The sequence below is a fragment of the Adiantum capillus-veneris genome, chromosome 20 (genome assembly GCF_014529385.1).
Source record: "Adiantum capillus-veneris isolate H3 chromosome 20, ASM1452938v2, whole genome shotgun sequence".
Classification (NCBI taxonomy): Eukaryota; Viridiplantae; Streptophyta; class Polypodiopsida; order Polypodiales; family Pteridaceae; genus Adiantum; species Adiantum capillus-veneris.
Genome location: NC_140950.1, coordinates 106,923,234 through 106,943,007, shown reverse-complemented (window position 1 = coordinate 106,943,007; position 19,774 = coordinate 106,923,234). Strand labels below are relative to the sequence as shown.

Here is a 19,774-nt window from a genome sequence, read left to right as displayed (position 1 = left end):
ATTATGTCAAGATAGATGTACCTATGACTAATTGATTCAGGATGGATGGCTATTATTGAAAATTTGAAAGAGCTTTAAATTTTTCTAGGTGTGGATGGCTATTATTGAAAGTTCGTCCAAAATTATGTCAAGATAGATGTGCCTATAACTAACTGATTCAGGATTCAAGATCATCAGTTTACTTGGCAAGTAGAGCAATAGAGTAGCTTTGACAAGCTTAAGATAGATTTATCTACTGCTCCTCGATTGAACATCATCGATCCAACAAAACCTCTTTTTTGTTTAGAGATTGATAATGGCAATAAGGCCACTTGTTGAATACTACTACAAAATAGCATAACAATTTCCTTTGAAAGTAAGAAATTAGATAGTGCTCAACAAAATTACTCTACGTATGAGCGCAAGTTATATGCCATTATACATGTCCTTCACATATGGATCCATTATTAATATGGTGCTAAGTTTGAGATTATGTTTGACGATGAGAGGATTAAATGGTTTACCAATCAAACGGACGGATTTGAAGGGTCGAAAGGCTAGATGGTGGGCAAATATCCTTCATGAGTGTGATTGCTCTATACGGTATCATAAAGGTTGCAACAACGTGGTAGCCAATGCTTTAAGCCACATGTTCGAGATGAATGCTCCCTCGTTTGCGGAAATTAAGAGTGCATTCTTGGCCCCTTTTTGAGGAGGGAAGTGTGAGCATGATTCATTGTACAATATGATGTGGATTCATGTAGAAATGAGGGATCCTTCTCTCTAATGTGAGTGCACAAGTTAACTCTACACACAGTTCTACTTTTTTGCAAGCAGAACCATAACGATGGAAGATTTTTTTTGTCGAGGATGGGTATTCACTCCACAAGAGAAGGGTATGTGTTAGGCACCAAATTCTTTTTGAGTATCATAACAGTCTAAGTGCAAGTCATAACAGTCTAAGTGCAAGTCATCCTGGTATTAGGAAGACATATGTATGAGTTAGAAAAAAAAATTACTAGCTAAGTTTACATAAGGACATATACAAACTTAAGTATGTGTTACATTGTTAAAAATGTCAACAAGTAACAAAAGCTAAGGGTCTCAAGGTAGGCAAGCTTTGACCTCCATTAGAAATTCCTAATGAAAAATGGGAAATCAATTCTATGGATTTCATTGTAGGTCTACCTATGACAATTCACAGCCATGACTCTATTTGGACATTAGTAGACCGATTGACCAAGATGTGTAAGTTTATTCCTACAAAGACTATGGTCCGAGGCTCCAAAATTGGCAAGTAAGTTTATTCCTACAAAAACTATGGTCCGAAGCTCCAAAATTGGCAAGGCTATTTGTGGAGAACATGTACAAAATATACGGCCTTCCATCTAATATTGTTAGTGATAGAGACATAAAATTTGATGGCCATTTTTTGAGAGAAGAACTTTGTAAGCTCCGGAGTACTCTTTAATTAAGTGCAGTTGAGCATCCTTAATCAAATGGAAAAGATCACATGTATTTTATTCGTATTATGTCCCACAATGTAGGTGTGGAAGGCCATGAAATCTCCCAAAAGAATATGCTACCCAATCAAGGGTGTGATAGATGTCCATTTCCCTAATATTTCCATCCCTTTAAGCATGCATAAACATCTAACATAAACAATCAAACATAGGGGTTTTATCGTCTATAAAGATTTGAATTTTAAAATATACATACATTAGCCTTTATCCACTTCATGAGCGACCTTGCATTATTTCCTTGCGTATTTTAGGTGTTGTATGTGTATTGTACACTACATATGGTTCCAACATGTCTAATTCTTTCAATAGCATCTTGTTGTTGTTTGGACCACATCCCCAAGTAGCAGCATGGGTGTCGTGGCTGACAATCCCAACACATACAATCCTCTCAAAGTAGTGATTTCACTAATCCAACCCTATAGATATCGGTGAACATCCATACAAAGCCATGGGCTATGCACCTAGCTCTTGCTCTTAAATCTATGAAGGACTCTTGGAGTCTAGTAGAGCTATGAAACATATAGGATTGACCTTTAATCAATCTTTAATTGGAGCCACTTTTCTAGGGTTTGTAAGAACTATAATGATCCAAAATAAGATCTATAATGATCTATAATGGTTAAAGCCACTTTCTTAGCGTCTTTAATGATCTATAATGATCCAAGGTACTCCTTTCTTTGTTTAGGTTTGTTGGGTGTTTTCATGGGGTTCCTTGATGACTTCTTCAATTATCTTTAAGATCTATAATGATCCAAGATACTTCTTCATTGTTTAGGTTTGTTGGGTTTTTTGTTAGGTTCCTTGATGACCTCTTGGGAGATTGGTCCACTTGACTATGTTGATGCTTGTTGTCCTTGTGGACCTCCATAGGAATCACTTCTTTTCCTTTCCTTGGGTCTCAGGTCAACGGGTGGGATTCTCCTCAGTTTGTGATCTTCACAAAATCACTGCGATAGTTGACGTGGGAATTGCACAAAAGGATATAGACCATCTCAATAGACACAACAGAGAACTATGGATCGTTGAGTGTCCAACCCCTAAGGTTTGAACCACCATAGCTTCATCAATAAGTAAGATAATGTAGACGTTTTTAGTAAACCTACACTTGCATCACCTCTATGCAAGGCCTTAATGAGCCAATCATCGTAAAAGCACCCGTGAAGAAATTCAAGAGAAGGGAGACACCATGACAAGATCATTTTTCATATTCCGTTTCATATTTGTTTACTAGCGGAGCTAGCAATATGCACACATGCATGCCTATTGCAGCACGGTTCGCAATCGTTTGAGGATGTAGCTTAGATTTTTTTTAGCATGCTCATGGGATTTTGTGTTGGTGTTGCTATGTACAACACCACCTTGATGGCCGGTTTGTTCTGTAGTTGAAGCGCATCTTGTTGCAAGCATGACTGAATGTGGGAGGAACTGCTAAGAGAGTGGGTGTGGGCTCATGCATGCTAGGGTAGGGTGTTATGTGAGTAGCAAAGGAGGCGATGATGTGGGAGTACTTTAGCGTAGAGCGGGAAATCCCAAGGAATGGCCATTTATCCCCACAAAACACTAAAGGGCACGGATTCTTAAATGAGGCCCCCAAGATGGGATCGGCAGCGAAGAGCTCAACGTGCAAATCTCGAGAAAGTTGGATGTCAAACAAAATTGCACGTGGTCAACCGCCCCTGATGAACCGGAGACATGCATTGTGGCAACACAATGCTCTATCCACACACCTGTGTGCCTTTCAATGTATCCAACGGCTAAACAAAAACTCATAAAGTAAACCGATACAAGCAAAAGTAAACTAAGACACAAAAAATAAACAAGGACACACCCCTTTAATCAGACGATCGGGTTTACCTCGCATCTCACGCCCTCACTTCGCTATCGTAGATCCCACTATCTGAGCTTTCATTAAGTACCCCATGCCCTTTAGTGCTGAGTGTTTACCCACCACATCCGATTCCGTGATGTGGAATGATTCTTTTGCATGGGGACATGACTCATGGCATTGAAGAGAATGTTGCAGTGTGTTTTAGAGCAGGGAAAGTAAATTGAGGGCTAGAAGTTAGCAAGTTGGTAGTTTAGAGTGCCATGCCTCTAGTTTCGTGCCATAGCTAGAGTTCAATGCATCGCCAAGAGAATGTTGCAATGTGTTTTAGGGCAGGGAAAGTAAATTGAGGGCTAGAAGTTAGAAGTTGGTAGTTAGAGCGCCATGCCTCTAGTTTCATGCCATAGCTAGAGTTCAATGCATCCACAGAGAGAAATTTCTTTCTGCAACATTGAACAATTATAAAAAAAAAAAATTTAGCATTGCTTCTAATTCGTCTTGGCTACAGAATGCAAGCCTTGATGCAATGCCAATCCGTCAAGCAAGTAACTATTCAATGCAACTTATTCCAATCAATCACTAGCAAAAATACACATAAGGTTAACGTATCTTAGGCAGTGGTCATGTGATGCAAGCAAGTAACTATTCAATGCACCTTCTTCCACTTAAATCAATAGCAAGATTACACATAAGGTAAGATATCTTAGGCAGTGGTCATGCGATGCATAGTTATCAATCACTTTTTGAATTAATTGTGCCTCATGCATGGTCACGCGTGCACCAATTACTTGTCTTACATGTAATTATGCACCCACTATACAAAGACATCAAAAAAATCTGTGAATTGGGGCCCTCTTTTTAGCACAAGAATTTAATGCCTACTAGCATTAAATTCATCCACTAGCACTTAGGAGTGCACATGGGCTGGCCATCAATTATGGATGATCACAATGGCCAAGAACATAGGGTTTTCCCCTACTTCAATGCGAAGAGAGGAGCAAACTTAGTTCAATATTTGATTCAATATTGCACTCTCAGCTAGATATTGAAAAATTACCAGCATCAAAATCGCTTACTTTAGCAGCTCATGATTTCATGTACAGTGTGCCATATACTAAGTCGTTGCATTGCATTGCCTCAAAGTATGGTTGTCACGCACACTTGCAACAAGAGGTGGACTTTGTACACGTTTATGTGGGCACACTTGTACACTATTTTGCATGCTTGTGTAAAAAAGAAGTGAGATTATTTGGCAATGTTTGAGGCAGAGGTGTATCAAATAGCATGGATGTGCTGACATGCTCTATGAGCTCCAAATCATCAGCCTATGTCCCCTCCATCAATCTCTAGGACAACACACTCTAGCTTTGTCAGAGAGAGGGTAAGGCATTCCATATATGTATGCAAATTAAAGAAAGTCAAATCCCAAAATTATGATAGCTTAAGGTGCTTGAAACAACATTAGCTCATATATATAATAGGGAAATCTCTCTAGGATTTGCTTGTCTACGCATACACTTGTACCAATCTATTGATGATTAGTTGGTCATGGCATACAATTAGGAAGCTAGGCACAGACGAATGACATGATATCGATGGGTCATGCTAGATTTATGTAGGGACACAATACCTTTTAAGAGTGATCCTTGGCAGGGTTGGGCAAGGAAAAAGAAGATTTATTGATACTTTGTGAATCTCTACAAACCATTTCATATGGTGGCTTATAGGGATACACTACCTTTTGAGAGTAATCCTTGGGAGGGTAGGGCAAGGAAAAAGAGGATTTATTGATACTTTGTGAACCTCTACAAGCCATTTCATATGGTGGCTTGTGCACGATTGAGAAGAAGGCTGCTACAAGAGATAATGACTAACCCTCCAAAGATTTCGGGAGCTTTCTCAAATAGATGTCCACAATAGCCTTGACATCCTCCATGTTGCTAGCACTTGAGCACGACAAACCTTGTTGGTATGCTCAAATGAGCACTTGGATGCCTCTCTGTAAAATGAAACCCCCATTTGAGTCCAAACTATCTAAGACTCTAGACTAGCTCATTTTAACTTAACCAAATAACTGAAGTAAATATGTTGAGACAAGATGTAGAGAAGACATGGATTAGGTAGACCAGTATTGATACATTGCACTAGGATGCCACGTTATTGGAGTCGATTTCTTTAGCTCTCCACATATGGTCTTATCATCCAACCCAACTATATGGATACCAAACTTTCATATGAATTTCGCACAGCTATTGGTCATATTCATACCTCATGACATCAATTGACAATGGAGATGTATATGGGAGTGTTTAGAGGTAGAGAATTGCATCTACCGACTTTGTGAGATGCATGATATGCTATGATCTTTCAAGGAGGTGCCACGAATTTCAAAATGGTGATGGGTGGAGTCGCACAAATTCAGGAGGCATCAGGTGCTTCCTCTTGGAACTTTGGAGGCGTTCGAAAATTACATACGATGTCTCATCAATCAAGCCATGCATAAGCACAATTACTGGTTCTCATATTGGCATACCCAGGTAAGAGTAACATCATCAAGAGGTTTCGTCTTCCAAGTGTGATAGATTGGGTACAACGTTGACGCTCAACCAAGCCATTCATCAAAGCTATCACTGAGCACTACAAGAGGAAGATGCCAAGGCACCTCGATCCAATAGGGACACATCTTCAAGGTGTGATGTCTTGAATATTTTGCATGCACCTTTTGTATGTGTGGTTATTAGCTTTTAAAGCTTTAGTTTGGTCTCAAAGGTCACACACATAGCAACCAGGGCTAAAATGAAATTGAATGGCATTTAGTGGGCATCACAGAAGTCCTTAATCCATCGTTTCATATTCTCTTTGCCAAGAAAGATCTGATGCCTTGGATGCGACCATAATATAATCTGAATATACAAATATGGCCAAATTTGCAAATATCAGAGACCAGAAGCTCCGGTGGACCGCACCATTGATACTGGCCACCGCCTCAAAGACATGTAGACTGACGAGAATGGGGAGATTGACACCAACTTCAATGCTATACAATCTGAAGGCCCTTCTCTTTCAATGTTTTGAGCATTCATCCACTTAGGAGACCTTTGCTTGTAACATGTTGGTCTCAAAACTCGTTCCGGCCTTGGCAAAACATGAATAGATCTCTCTCTCTCTCTTAGACTTGAGAGGATGCGTTCACAAGTTCAGTTCCAAGAACCTCAAACAAAGCTTTGGCTCTTTGATACTCTAGTCACTTCTGCCATGCTATACAGAGTGGAGATATGGGAACCATCAGTGGATCATCACAGCAGAGTTGGCAGTACTGATGGAGATGTATGGAGAGGCCCTTGGTTTCTATGATCTCTAGGATGATTAGGGCCAAGGCCTTAGCACCACATGAGATTCTCAGGGCGGAGCTCCTCAAGACAGCTGGAATCACAGGGAGATAGATCATGCTAGTATGCACAAATGGCATCTTGGTTCCACCTGCATGGCTTTAGTATGGACAGACTACCCCCCTTTCAGTATTGCCTGGATGCACCCTCCATCTCTCTCACTCGGACAGGGATTACTAGGCTCATCAAGCAAGACTTGACTCAGTTGGATACCAGAAGGACATGGATACAACCAACACATGAGTTGGGTACAAAGATGGCTTTCTATGTATCTTCTTCAGCTTACAGAGGATGGATTTATGATCAAACCCGGGTACTCATCTCTCTCTCGGGATACGATGTGCTATTGGTCAGATAGGCACATCCTCGCACCATCTAGAGATCAAGACACACAGATTTAGAGGAGTACCAACCGAGACCAGGACTTGTCAGTTGTGCACGGAGCCAAGATAGAATTATAATACATATGTTGTTGTCAAGCACATTATGAGATACGAGGCCGCTTCCACTATCTATTTAGAGAGAGCTTTGGACCTCTTTCTAGGGTCATGAGATACTAGGATCACAGATGCCTCGGACTATACTTGTTGGAGCTACGAAGACATAGAGAGGATCTCTTGAGGGGCTCACAAAGGGAGATACAGCTATAGCAACAGATTACATATTTCTTTCAGTCACACAGACTGCTGAGTCGAACCAACAGACCCCACAGAATAGCTGCAGAAAACGTACATTGCTTGATCGGACGATAGAGTTGGAGCAGTCCCACAACCCCCGATGAGAGGGCCCTCTCGACATCGACAGAGACTACGACAGAGGATCCACACCATACTAGAATGACATGGGAGCCGATGTATATGATGCCTACCTCTACTGTCGGAGAGGCCCTTACATGTATCCCTCTCTTCCTTGCCATAGGCTACTCCCTCCTCCCATTGCCCCCCCATTTTAATTAGATTTTTAGTTATTTTTTCAAACATTGTATCAGATTCACCAGCTATTGTAAACTTTTGGTTTCATAGGTCACTTTGGCCTTTTGAAGACGTTAATATATCGTATTTCATTTATTTCTATGTGGGCTCTCAATCACGACCCTCATTTCCACAATCCTTGAATATGGAGAATCACTTATCAACTCCATACCCCCCAAATGATGTTTCTTTCAGTCCCATAATCGGCCTCTAAGCACGATAATGGGACATACACACCATGTACATTCGATTTGTCTCATAGGCCGATTTCGGCCTGACATAGACGTTAAAAATCTTTCTTTCTTTTCTCTCTCTCTCTCTCTCTCTCTCTCTCTCTCTCGGGCATGAAGATGGCTTTCTATAGAGAGCATATTCTCCAACTAACAGAGGATGGATATGTGATCAGACCGGCCTATATGGACACTCATTTATCCCATGGGCTACGATGTGCTATTGGTCAGATGCGCACATCATCGCATCAGATAGAGATTGAGACTGACACATTTATGAGTACCAAGGCCAATATTTGCCAACTGTCATATAGAGCCCGAGACAGAGATACACCACATTTATCATTGTCCGGTATACTATTGAGATACGAGGCCACTTTCATTGTCTATTCAAAGAGGGCTTTGGACCATTGGCTCAAGATCAGAGATGCCTCGAGTTGTTTTTGCTAGAGTTATGCAGACACAGGGAAAGACTAGGAGAGTCTGATGAGGAGATCAGGCAATGGGAGACATTCACAGAGGGAGCTCATTGACTTCTTTAGAGCAAGGACTCAACAGTCAGATGAGCAAACTTCACAACACATTTCAAAGCCCACCTTTACCAGATGTATATTAGTAGACAGAGCCATCGAGCTCAGGAGAGCTAGACGCCCACATCTACGAGAGCGCCTACGCCATCAACGAAGGCTCCATCAAAGGACCAAGACTATTCTAGCACGACATGGGAGACGCCTAGTACGACTATTTTCAGAGACAGAAGTTGATGATGCTCTTCAACGACCGATGCAATACTTTCTTGGACAACGCCCGATGCTAGCATCCTCGGGCATTGATGATAATGATGATGATGAATTAAATTTTTCACTTTACTTCATTTTTATTTTGTACCCAAAGTCCCGACATTGTATTAGATCCACCAAGATTATATCAGTTTGGTCTCATAGGTCATTTTGGCCTTTTGAAGACGTTTAATATAACATTTCATTTCATTTACATCTCTCTCTCTCTCTCTCTCTCTCTCTCTCTCTCTCTCTCTCTCTCTCTCTCTCTCTCTCTCTCTCTCTCTCTCTCTCTCTCTCTCTCTCTCTCTCTCTCTAACACACACAAAACCCCATTATACATGTATACGAATCATTTAGTGTTGATCATTAGAGTAGTGCCACTAAAATAAGAATACAACAAAAACATGAAAAATACTGACAAAAACATGCAATATACTAAAAAAAGAACATGAAAGAAACTAAAACTTCATTGCAGTCCATTTATTGTTTAAAGCTTTCGATAGAATGAGAATAATGATCCTGCAGACAGGATACTTGATGTTATTTTAGAGGCTCAAGTTCATAACCTGAAGGCAATAACTTGCAGATGCCTAGATCCCCAACTATTTTACGATATGCGGTAGTAACCATAGAGCGCTTAGCTCAATCTTTTGGAAAGATACCTACAATCCTTCCTCTTTAAGATACCCTAGTCATCCTAAACCACTTAAAATGAATCAATAAAGTTACAAAATAGCAGAGAGGTAGTTTTGAAACTTGCCGAAGATTAAGCAGAAAACGACTTTCTTGACGATTTTCCATGCAGAAAAAATGGGATTCATTACACATTCTGTCATCGATCACCATCACGACAATCCCCAATAGGCTCGTCAACAGAACCTTTCACCCCTCAGCACAACTTTGGCAAACCTCGTAGTCTGATCGTCTTCAAGCTTGTGCTAGACTCCTGAGAGGGATTGTTCATCTGCTCATACTCAAATGTAAGCTCTTCCAGCCGCTTCGATACCTGCCCTTTCTCGTGCACCGTGAGCCATTAATTATTATTGGATGGTGAATGCACTACTCATTCTGGTGCATGTACATTCGTGAAGATGCTTCTTGTGTCTCGAAAAAAAGGCATGATTAACATTGAACATTGGAGACATTGGGTTTTTGCTTCTTGTGTGTGGGGGGGCGCGTGCGTGCATGTGTGAGCATATGCGTGTGTGCGCGATTCACATGGAACGCAAGCAAGTCCCTACAATTTCAGAAAAACACAAAACCTTAAACATTTCAAATGCAAAAGCGAACAGTGAGTGTAGGAATGAAAAGCCTCGTGACATTGGAAAATCAACTGCCTTCACATTCTCTATATAAAGAGGTTGTAGAGTGAGCGTGCTTCTTTTCTTTATCTTTCCTAGTCTTTTCTTGACTTGACCATGCATAAAAACAGTTCTTCGTTCATGAAATTGGTGAACAGCAGAAGATGAGCACAAACATCTGAAGGACTAACCTTGATTGAAAAAGCCATGGGTAAGAGAGTATCTGGGCATAAGGCATCTTCAGGAAAATTGCGCAATGCATGAACAAGCTTTTCAAACGGTAGCTTGACCTGCAAACAGCTTTTGAGTGATTTCAAGACTTGGAGAACAAAAAATAGTACAGCCACCCACCAGAAAAAGGTAAAATTGCTTTTAAAAATTCACATGGGCTCGGAGACAAAGACAAAACTTTACCAGGTCATCATGGCAATACTTCAAGAGTGCCAACCCAACTTTAAACACAATTTTTACACCCTGCAAAAATTTATCTGACATTTAATAAATTTACAATATATATTAGGAAGGACTCCAAATCTTTTTCACTAGCAAAGTGCAAATACCAAAAAGGAAATCATAGCACCGTTACTAACCTCAAACAGGAAAACATCCCATATGCGGAGTGCAAGAGGAAAAGGAAAAGAGTACGAGAACACAGTGATGAACCATTGGCTCGCATACATGCTCGGATTTATCATTTCCTCCTCAAAATGGGTTCCAAGCTTTGGCAGTTGTTCCTTCACAAGTCTGTCAAGCTGGTGAAGATATTGTTGAACAAGCGGTAGCCCAACCTGAGCATATGACAAAGAAAGATTTTGGTACCTTTGCCCAAATATTTACATAGAGAATAAAAGACTGAAGAATAGATTAAAAAGGATCAGGGCAACCCCTTGCCCATTCATACCATTGAAAGAGAACATGTGCACAGTGCAGAGCTAGGAACCTATACTGGCTTTCAATACATCCATAAATGCAAAATGCCAGATCATATTCCACGGCCGTGAAACAAAAAATGGTCCCGCTAAAAACAAAGCAATTGCGTCAGCTATGTATCACTATGCATCCACTTATACAGAAAATCTGCCATGAAAATGTGATAAAAAGTGAGGACTTTTATTGAGTTTGGCTCACTATTGCCAGGACAAAAAGAATGCAGTAAAATTCACAGGTCCTGATGCAATTTGCAGGTGGTGACATTTAAGTTCACATGAACCAATTCTTGGAATACACCAAGCTCTTACGAATGTCTCTTCTAAAAATTAATTGCAAATACCATCAGTGTGGTTCTACGCTCATACCTTCACAAATGCTGCTATAATATTTGTCACAAGCAGATAAACATGGCCACATTTCACAGTCAGTTGTAAGGTCTCTAGTTCAAAATATTATTTTGTAGTAAATACACAGTCGAGCCAAGTGCTTTTAAGTGACATCAGACCAAAAGAAAGCCTTCTTCTGATGGATGGAAAAAGAGGTGAAAGCTATCAATTTGCAATGTGCAAAACGGGGGCCAAGAAGAGCCCATGTAACTGGAACCTAGAATGAAAGGATCCTTTTGAGCTTGCAGCATCCCCACCCCTTGTTCACTCACTCCATATATATGAACAAGAAAAGTATCCATGCACTTCATTGAATGCAACAAATCTAATTTGAAAGAAAATAAGAAACCATCAAGAACAAAACATGTAGGCATGAGAGAAAATATCTGTGATAGGGTGGACATAGAGCTATAAATACAAACCTTCAGGGGTTTCTTGAATGTAAGAATGATGCATATAATTACGAACTACTAGAGAAGCAATGCTCAACTTCAACTGGCTTCAATAAGGAGTAAAAGAAGGATAACACATGATACATAATGAAGGTAAAAGAATTTGCACTCCTATCCTGAATGAGGAACAACGTGGGAGTATCCTGTAGTGATTGATAACCTTTAGTTTCAAGAGGCTTCTATTCAACTGAAACACGTGGCACAAGACAACCATGCACGCAAAGATTATTATCGGTGTCTCGGGCATCAACAAACAATCGTCAAGTAACCCACCTACTGATAAAACATGCAATTGAAAGTACTTTGAAGAACTTAAAAAGGACAAAAACTAAGTCCACAAACTGTTCTGTCTTGCTAGTCATAATCTTCTCTGCCCAGATGTGTGATTGATCTTTACGTGCAATTCCTGCTATCCTCTGATAAAGGAGGAGGTCTGGATCTTTTCCGGACTGAAATTTTGAGAAAGACCAGTACATTCACTCAAAGATATGATCCTCACCAGATAAAGGCCTTCCATTGGAGCATGAACTGCACCCTTCAGCAAAGCCACCAGTAGCCAGAAAGCATCTTCCTCACTCATGTATAGGAGAAGCAAACCAGCTAAAAACCCCATTCCCTGAGTAAATCAAACTTCCAGATAGCTCAAAGATCAAAGCAATAATATTCTGAAATGTGGTCTCAAAAGCTTAACGAAGCTTACCTGAACGTAACCAACAGCCCTGTCATACACAGAGTAAGCCTTGAGGACATTATATAACGACCTTTGACCAGGGCCATGCCTTTGTTGAAAAAACACATGCGAGGGAAACGTTCGTGAAATGTCCCGAATAATGTCCAACTCTGACGAGGATGTTTCATACAGAACCAATTGCTGCACAAAAACAATACCTTAAATGTGAGGCGCATGTTAATAAACAGTTAACAGCATCCTTTCTTTTAATCATTCTTTCAAAATATAAGGTAGATTTATACTGAAAATCTACTGTACCATGAAAAAGAAAACTACACTTACTCTATCCAAACAATATTAGCCATAGGATAGGGTTTGACAAATTGTTGTATTATTCTATTGGGTTGTTCTAATGGATACAATCTTGTGATGAAGGCAATAGATCGTTGAAAAGGTAATTCCATAGCCTTTTGTTCACCTGCTTCTATTCAGGCTGGAAGAATGTGCTTGAAGGTTGATGCACCTCTTGTGAGAGTCTTAAGTGTAAGGCTGGCACAACTTTGATAGACGGGGAAGTACTGCTAAGAGAAGTCCTCTTGTGAGAGTCTAACTGTGAGGCTGGCACAACTCGATAGACGGTGAAGTACTGCTAAGACTTGCAATCACAAGACTTTGAAGTACAGAACATGAAACCAACTTCAAATAGACACACAACCAAGAGCACATAGAGGGACAAAGTTCCCCTCCAGAGGTGCTGTTGGCCCTTAAGGTAGGCACCTCAGGCAGTATTTCTTGATATACTTATTCTTAAGATAGATCACATTAACTTTTCTCAAATGTAAGAGAAGCCATTACGTAATCTAAAGCAAATACCACATCGGCAACTGTGTGGGGGGGCCTTGAGAGGGTTGGTTGGGACCCCATCGGGCGGCTTCTCTCTCTTTCTCTCTCCCTCTGCACATCTCTATTGCATTCTCTCAGTCCCTCTCTTCAGGGGAAAGCAAAAGGAACCATCATTGAAGCTAAAAGGAATCACTAACACAAGGAAAGAAGTTGAAGGATTTGTGAAAGTGTAAAACTAGATCTTCACCATTTCAATTCCACTGCACCTGACAGGTTATTACAACCACTGCCTATTCCAGATAAGCCATGGGAAAGTATTGCTGTGGATTTTAAATTGATCTTCCGAGAACACAGACAGGGAATGATAGTATATGGACCATTATTTGCAACTTCAACAAACATGTCCATTTTATTCCTCTCAGGAACAAGATAAAATCTGATCAAATGGCACAATTGTTCATGTACAATGTGTTTAAGTACCATGGTATGCCACAATCAATCGTCAATGCTCGTGATCGTCGCATGACAAGTTTGTTTTGGAGAGGTTTGTTTGAAAACATGGGCACTATGATGAAGTTTTCATCTTCATTTCATCCACAAACTGATGGACAGTCAGAAAAGGACAATTCTACTGTCCTAGACCTACTCAAATGCTATGTGTCAAACAATAAGGGCAAGTGGGAACAATATTTACGTTTGCTTGAGCATGCATACAACAATACGGTGCATTCATCAACGGACAAGGCACCCTTTGAGAAAGAGACAAAGAGAGACAAATAAGCTGAGGCTCTTGGCCGAGGAGCAGGATGTGGATGTACACTTCGCAAAGGCAAGCAGAGAGAGGAAGGTGGACCCTCTGAGCGTGTTCGCGAAGAAGAGGACATCGTAGAGGCAAAGGGAGATGGTATTTGCTGCATAGGGGCAGCAATGGCCGGTTGCGGGGCTGTGAAGAGTAGGTGTGGCAAAACGTTTTTTTGGATTTGATTAATTGGAATCTCACTAGATCCTGCTGTGAAAAGGGGGTGCATGGCATATGAAAGGGAGAAAGACAGAGTAATGCCCCACAAGTTGGGTTTCTCGGATGAACATGTACACTTCTATGGGTTTTATGCGCGTTTGCCAAGGCAAGAGCCTTCTGTACAAGAACCGAATTAACTAATTGCTAATCCCCCACAAGTACACAATTCCATCGAGACAAATTACAAAAACAAAGAGTTTTCTCGCGTGAAAACTCGTCCAATTCAAAGGGGAATTGTCCTATTGCGTGCGAAAGCTCTTGAGACATGCGTAAACGTGTTTGCTCCACTCAAAACGATCCAAAACAGAGAATTACAGATTGCTGTGTTTATTTGCAAGTTTAGGGTTTCGCACCTAAATTGCTCCACAACACCAAGGGAGCCTCGGGAAAGCATTGGGGTGCTTATACAAAGCTTTGGGCACCTGACAATGACCAAAAGAGGAAATTACAGCATGTTGAAGCAATTCTACTTTGGCCAGGTTCATTTTACATCCTTTGGAAAGGCGATGTGTCCCAAAAAGTGTATCTCTGGCAAGAAAAACTCGCTCTTCTTCCTGTTAACCACCAATCTATATTGCCGTAATGCCTGAGAAACCTGGAAGAGATAGTATCTGTGTAACAAACTGCTGACGTGTCAAAGCCTCAAGAATGGAACCAACTCACAGATGTGGCCGAGGGGCCTAAACTGTCGCAAAGTGATGACGTGGCTGCCCGAGAGCAGAAACCCGAACCCTAATTTTTGCCATAGACCCTAACTACTGAAACCCTAATTCTGGAAACCCTAACCCTAAAACCTGCAAACCCTAATTCTAAAAACCCTAACCCTAAAACCTACAAACCCTAATTTTGGAAACCCTAACCCTAAAACTGCAAAAACCCTAACCCTAACCCTAAGGGCAGCAGGGAGATTTTCGAAAATTGCGTTGGCTGATGACGTGGCCTGCTGTACGGACACCAGCGCGATTTACGAAAAGCTGACAGCTTTTGGCATTGCTTTTTAGACCAGGAGCTTTTGAGTTTTGAAGGCTTTTCACTGTAATTGTTTTTTAGGCCAAGGGCCTTTAAATATGAGGTTAGGGCTCATTCTCTGGCATGCTTCCTGGAGAAGGTACAGAGTCTGGAGTACCGGCTTGTACTGTGTTGATGCAATATAAAGAAATACCGAAAGACTCTGTAAGGTGCAGTGGAATGAATGTTTGCGCTTTGCTCAAGATGAGTGCTCCGATTTGTGCTCAAGGTTCCTTTTGTTCTTATGGAAGGGAGAGCCTTCCGTTCTTAATGAGAGTGCTATGATCACAAACAAAGTGAATGGACACTGTGCGTACAAGTGTATGAGATTGTAAAACCCTCCTCCGAAGGCCCCACTCTCGTCGGCGAGAGTGGTCTACTATTGATTGCACAATCTGGTACAAATGAAATGCATGTGACTGATGCAAGTCTAGGCTATGTCGACGATGACGACGGTGATGACGAAGTCGACCTAAGGGCCGAAATCTGCAATCTTGCTACTGCTGTCCAAAAACGCTATGGGTTGAAATCTGCTGCAGGTCCAAAAACGCTAATTTGGGAGTTGTTTCCTGTGGGTCTTTGACGCTGAAAATCTGCAGGTTTAGGGCTGAAAACTGATGGTCTTTCGGGCTAAATCTGCTACTTCTTTTAGGGCTGAACTTGAAGGTCTTCTACTGTTGCAAATCGCTGCATTGCTGAATCTGCAAAGGCTGAAGTTCTTCAAAAAAAACGCTAGGGCTGCTAATGTAAAAAACGCTAGCTTGTCTGTTTCTTCTGCTCAACGTACAATGTGTCATGCCTAATAAAAGGGATTACATAAAGACGCTGACTAAAATACAGGAAACGATCACGAATGAAACACTCGAACAATGCGTGCGTATCAATCATGCGAACACATAATACTTCCTGTGAGGGTTCTTTGGACCTAGGCTCGAAAGCCAAGTTCGGTTCTTCCTGAATGATCGAATCGTCCTGTGGGGGTTCTTTGGACCTCGACTCGAAAGCCAAGATCGGTTCTTTGTGATTGATCAAATCTACAACGAGGTTAGCTTCGCTAGAAAAAGCATCCACTAACACATCATTCTTGTAAACAATCACATCATCTTCATGCAACTCATCATGCTTGTGAGAAATCACATCTTGATCATGCAAATCATCATGCTTGTCATTGGCATCCAAATCATCATGCTGTCATTATCATTCAAATCATCATGCTCATCATTATCATTCAATTCATCATGCTTCTCATAATCATGCAAATCCTGTGTGTCATGCTTGGGAGAAGAAGAGACTGAGAGAGTCTCCTTTCCCCAAATCTCTTGTATCTGTGCCTGAACTTGAGAATAGAGTCGCCAGAACTCTTTCTTTTGTCGGTCGCTCTGTTCTTGTATTGCTTTGGCTTCCTTCCTTGCTGCTTCTCGTTCTGCTTCTCTTTCTGCTCTTCTTTCCACGTGTCTGCGTTCCATTTCTGCCATTCTTTCTGCATTTCTGCGATCCATTTCTGCATTTCTTGCTTCGCGTTCTAATTTCCTTTCCATAAACATCTGGTATAGGAGTTAGTGCAATCCTTGACGTAGATGGGGAAGGGGGAAGGTCGAAAAAACCTCCTGGTGGGAAAATTCTTCTTCGCCTCTCTCATGCTCATTACTTGTAGGCGAAGTATCCATTCCGCTTCCAGTGATGACCATCCACTGAAGTCGTGGGTTCTTGTCGGTTCTTGGGGTCTTGGGTTCTTAAGTTCACGAGGAACTTGGGTTCTTGGGGGTCTTGGGTCGTGGGGTTCTTGAGTTCTTTCACTTGCAATCTGTGTTAGAGAAGGATCTTCTCTTCACCCGAGTTCTGCTCTTTTCCGCGGGCGTACCCCTTGGCGGCCTTGCGCACACACCAAGGTTGCTTTTTCCCACCTCACGTCAATTGGCCGGCTGCTAAGTGCACGGTCCACTCTCCATGAGTGAAAAGAGAGACAAGGGGAGGCTGGACAAGCCCTTCTTTCTTGGGTTTCCTGTCACTCTTCAAAAACATGATTAGGAATCGACATGCCCAAGTGGGTTCGTGCGACCTCAACAAGCAAAAAAAAATTCTTGTGATTCTTGTGGTTCTTTCCTTGAGTGATACAGAACACTGCCAAAGCTCTGATACCAATGTAAGGTGCAACAGAATGAATGTTTGCGCTTTGCTCAAGATGAGTGCTCCGAACTGTGCTCAAGGTTCCTTTTGTTCTTATGGAAGGGAGAGCCTTCCGTTCTTAACGAGAGAGTGCTATGATCACAAACAAAGTGAATGGACACTGTGCGTTCAAGTGTATGAGACTGAGAGATAGAGAGAGAAGAGAGATACGACACCAAAGACGTTGTAAAACCCTCCTCCAAAGGCCCCACTCTCGTTGGCGAGAGTGGTCTACTATTGATTGCACAATCTGGTACAAATGAAATGCATGTGACTGATGCAAGCCTAGGCTATGTCAACGATGACGACGGTGATGACGAAGTCGACCTGAGGGCCGAAATCTGCAATCTTGCTACTGCTGTCCAAAAACACTATTGGTTGAAATCTGCTGCAGGTCCAAAAACGCTGATTTGGGAGTTGTTTCCTGTGGGTCTTTGACGATGAAAATCTGCAGGTTTAGGGCTGAAAACTGAGGTTTCTGAGGGCTGAAAACTGATGGTCTTTCAGACTGAATCTGCTACTTCTTTTAGGACTGAACTTGAAGGTCTTCTACTGCTGCAAATCGCTGCATTGCTGAATCTGCAAAGGCTGAAGTTCTTCAAAAAAAACGCTAGGGCTGCTAATGTCAAAAACGCTAGCTTGTCTGCTTCTTCTGCTGGAGATGGATGTTGATGCAAAACGCTAGTGGCTGGGGTCTTCTGGCGATGGTTTGATGATGCAAAAACGCTAGACCGAGATGCTTTCCAAAAACGCTAGTGGAAGGGGAATCTGCTGCTTGGAGGGAAGGTCCACCAAGGCTTGGTCTTGTTGAGAAGTTGCCTGCTGAGCTTGGCTCTTGTTGCCTCTTCTGCCATTTAGTGCTAGTCTAGGTTTGCTTATATACAAACTTACTCACTTTGCCCTACCTACTTTCCAACAAAAGTCACTTAATAAATAATAAGTGAAAAATGTCAAAAATAGGGAAAATACGTTAAATGCACTGGAAAATTCCCTTGAAGGATTCTAATGGATTCTGATGGGAATGCTTATGATCATGCTGTGTGCAACCAGAGGATATGCATGTACACTAAGTGACTGGGCATACACGATCTACGAATAGACTCACAAAAGTGCCAGATCACTTCTAAATCTAGACTGATTGGACTGAATGAACCCTGATCATGCTGTAGCTTGTCCATGGACACATAGGGTTGGATATGTCCCGTGACAGACTCTCTGGGGTGGAATTCCGCCACTCCGTGTCGCGTGTCGTCTCTCTCTTTCAGTTCACTTATTATTGAAGTGCTAAAAGTCTGTTCAGTCTGTTCTTTTCTATTATTGAAGTGCTAAAAGTCTATTCAGTCTGTTCTTTTCTATTGGCACGTGGTGTTGTGCTTTGCTTCACTCTTGAAGAATATGATGATGTTATCAAAAAAGGTGCCCGCAAATGACCTTTACTCTCTGAAAATCCTGTCCATCATCTGTTGAACATTGCACGAGCATTTGTGAGACCAAAGGCCATCACCAAATACTCGTACAATCCAAAGGACGTCCTGAACATGGTCTTGTATACATCTCCAGGAGCAATCCTGATCTAATGATATCCACTTTGCAAGTCGAATCTACTAAAGCATATAGAGCCCTGTAACCTGTCCACTATATCATCGATCTTGGGTTTTGGAAACCTATCCTTGATGGTGATTTTGTTGAGAGCTCTATAGTCAATGCACATTCTATCCATCTTTCTTTAATACGAGAATCACTGGCGAACAATAAGTAACATAGTCACAATCGTGACATTCCCTCCCTCTTTAAATAAAACCTAGGGTAGTTGTAGAAACTTCGGGAGAAGGAAATGTATTGTTGTTGTGCTTCTGCACCCAAAGCTCTTTTTGTTAAGTCCCACGTCATGGCCCTGTTATTGACCATGACTATTTTGCCAAACTGAAAACTGATCATATCTGCAACTTGATAAGTGTCTTTGTCAAAGTCTTTTGTAACTTCGAGCTTGTCCAATAAAAGATTGAATTTGTATCTGCTTCAAGTGAAACTATTGGTAGATTGACTTGAGTTTTCTGTTGAGTGATGAGTTTTCTGTTGAGTGATGACCACTGGTTGGAAATCTGTAAGGTTTTCCATTGGTTTGTCTCGAACAGTAAGAACCTCCTGAAGGGATGTTGTAGACTGAGACAGAGTAGTGTTTGGAGGTATATTCATTTGTAAAGGTTTATCAATAGAACACATTGTGTCCAAAGATTCATTTGCAGCGACTAAAGTCGTGCTGCAAGAGCCTGTATTTGCTTTATCCTTTGCACTGCTGAA

The 19,774-nt window shown here is 41.4% G+C and overlaps 1 protein-coding gene across 1 annotated transcript in view; it reads right to left on the bottom strand.

Annotated features, from left to right (window-relative positions):
- Window positions 1-9,148: 9,148 nt before the first annotated feature.
- LOC147433039 (uncharacterized) overlaps window positions 9,149-19,774 on the bottom strand; it is a 31,184-nt gene continuing 20,558 nt past the window's right edge. The window contains exons 3-8 of the mRNA XM_086492788.1: window positions 12,469-12,639; window positions 12,268-12,384; window positions 10,591-10,788; window positions 10,415-10,474; window positions 10,192-10,290; window positions 9,149-9,705 (exon numbers count right to left, since the gene is read on the bottom strand). Coding sequence (XP_086348914.1) covers window positions 9,589-9,705; window positions 10,192-10,290; window positions 10,415-10,474; window positions 10,591-10,788; window positions 12,268-12,384; window positions 12,469-12,639 — 762 coding nt within the window. The 3' untranslated portion in view covers window positions 9,149-9,588. The remainder of the gene's footprint in view (window positions 9,706-10,191; window positions 10,291-10,414; window positions 10,475-10,590; window positions 10,789-12,267; window positions 12,385-12,468; window positions 12,640-19,774) is intronic.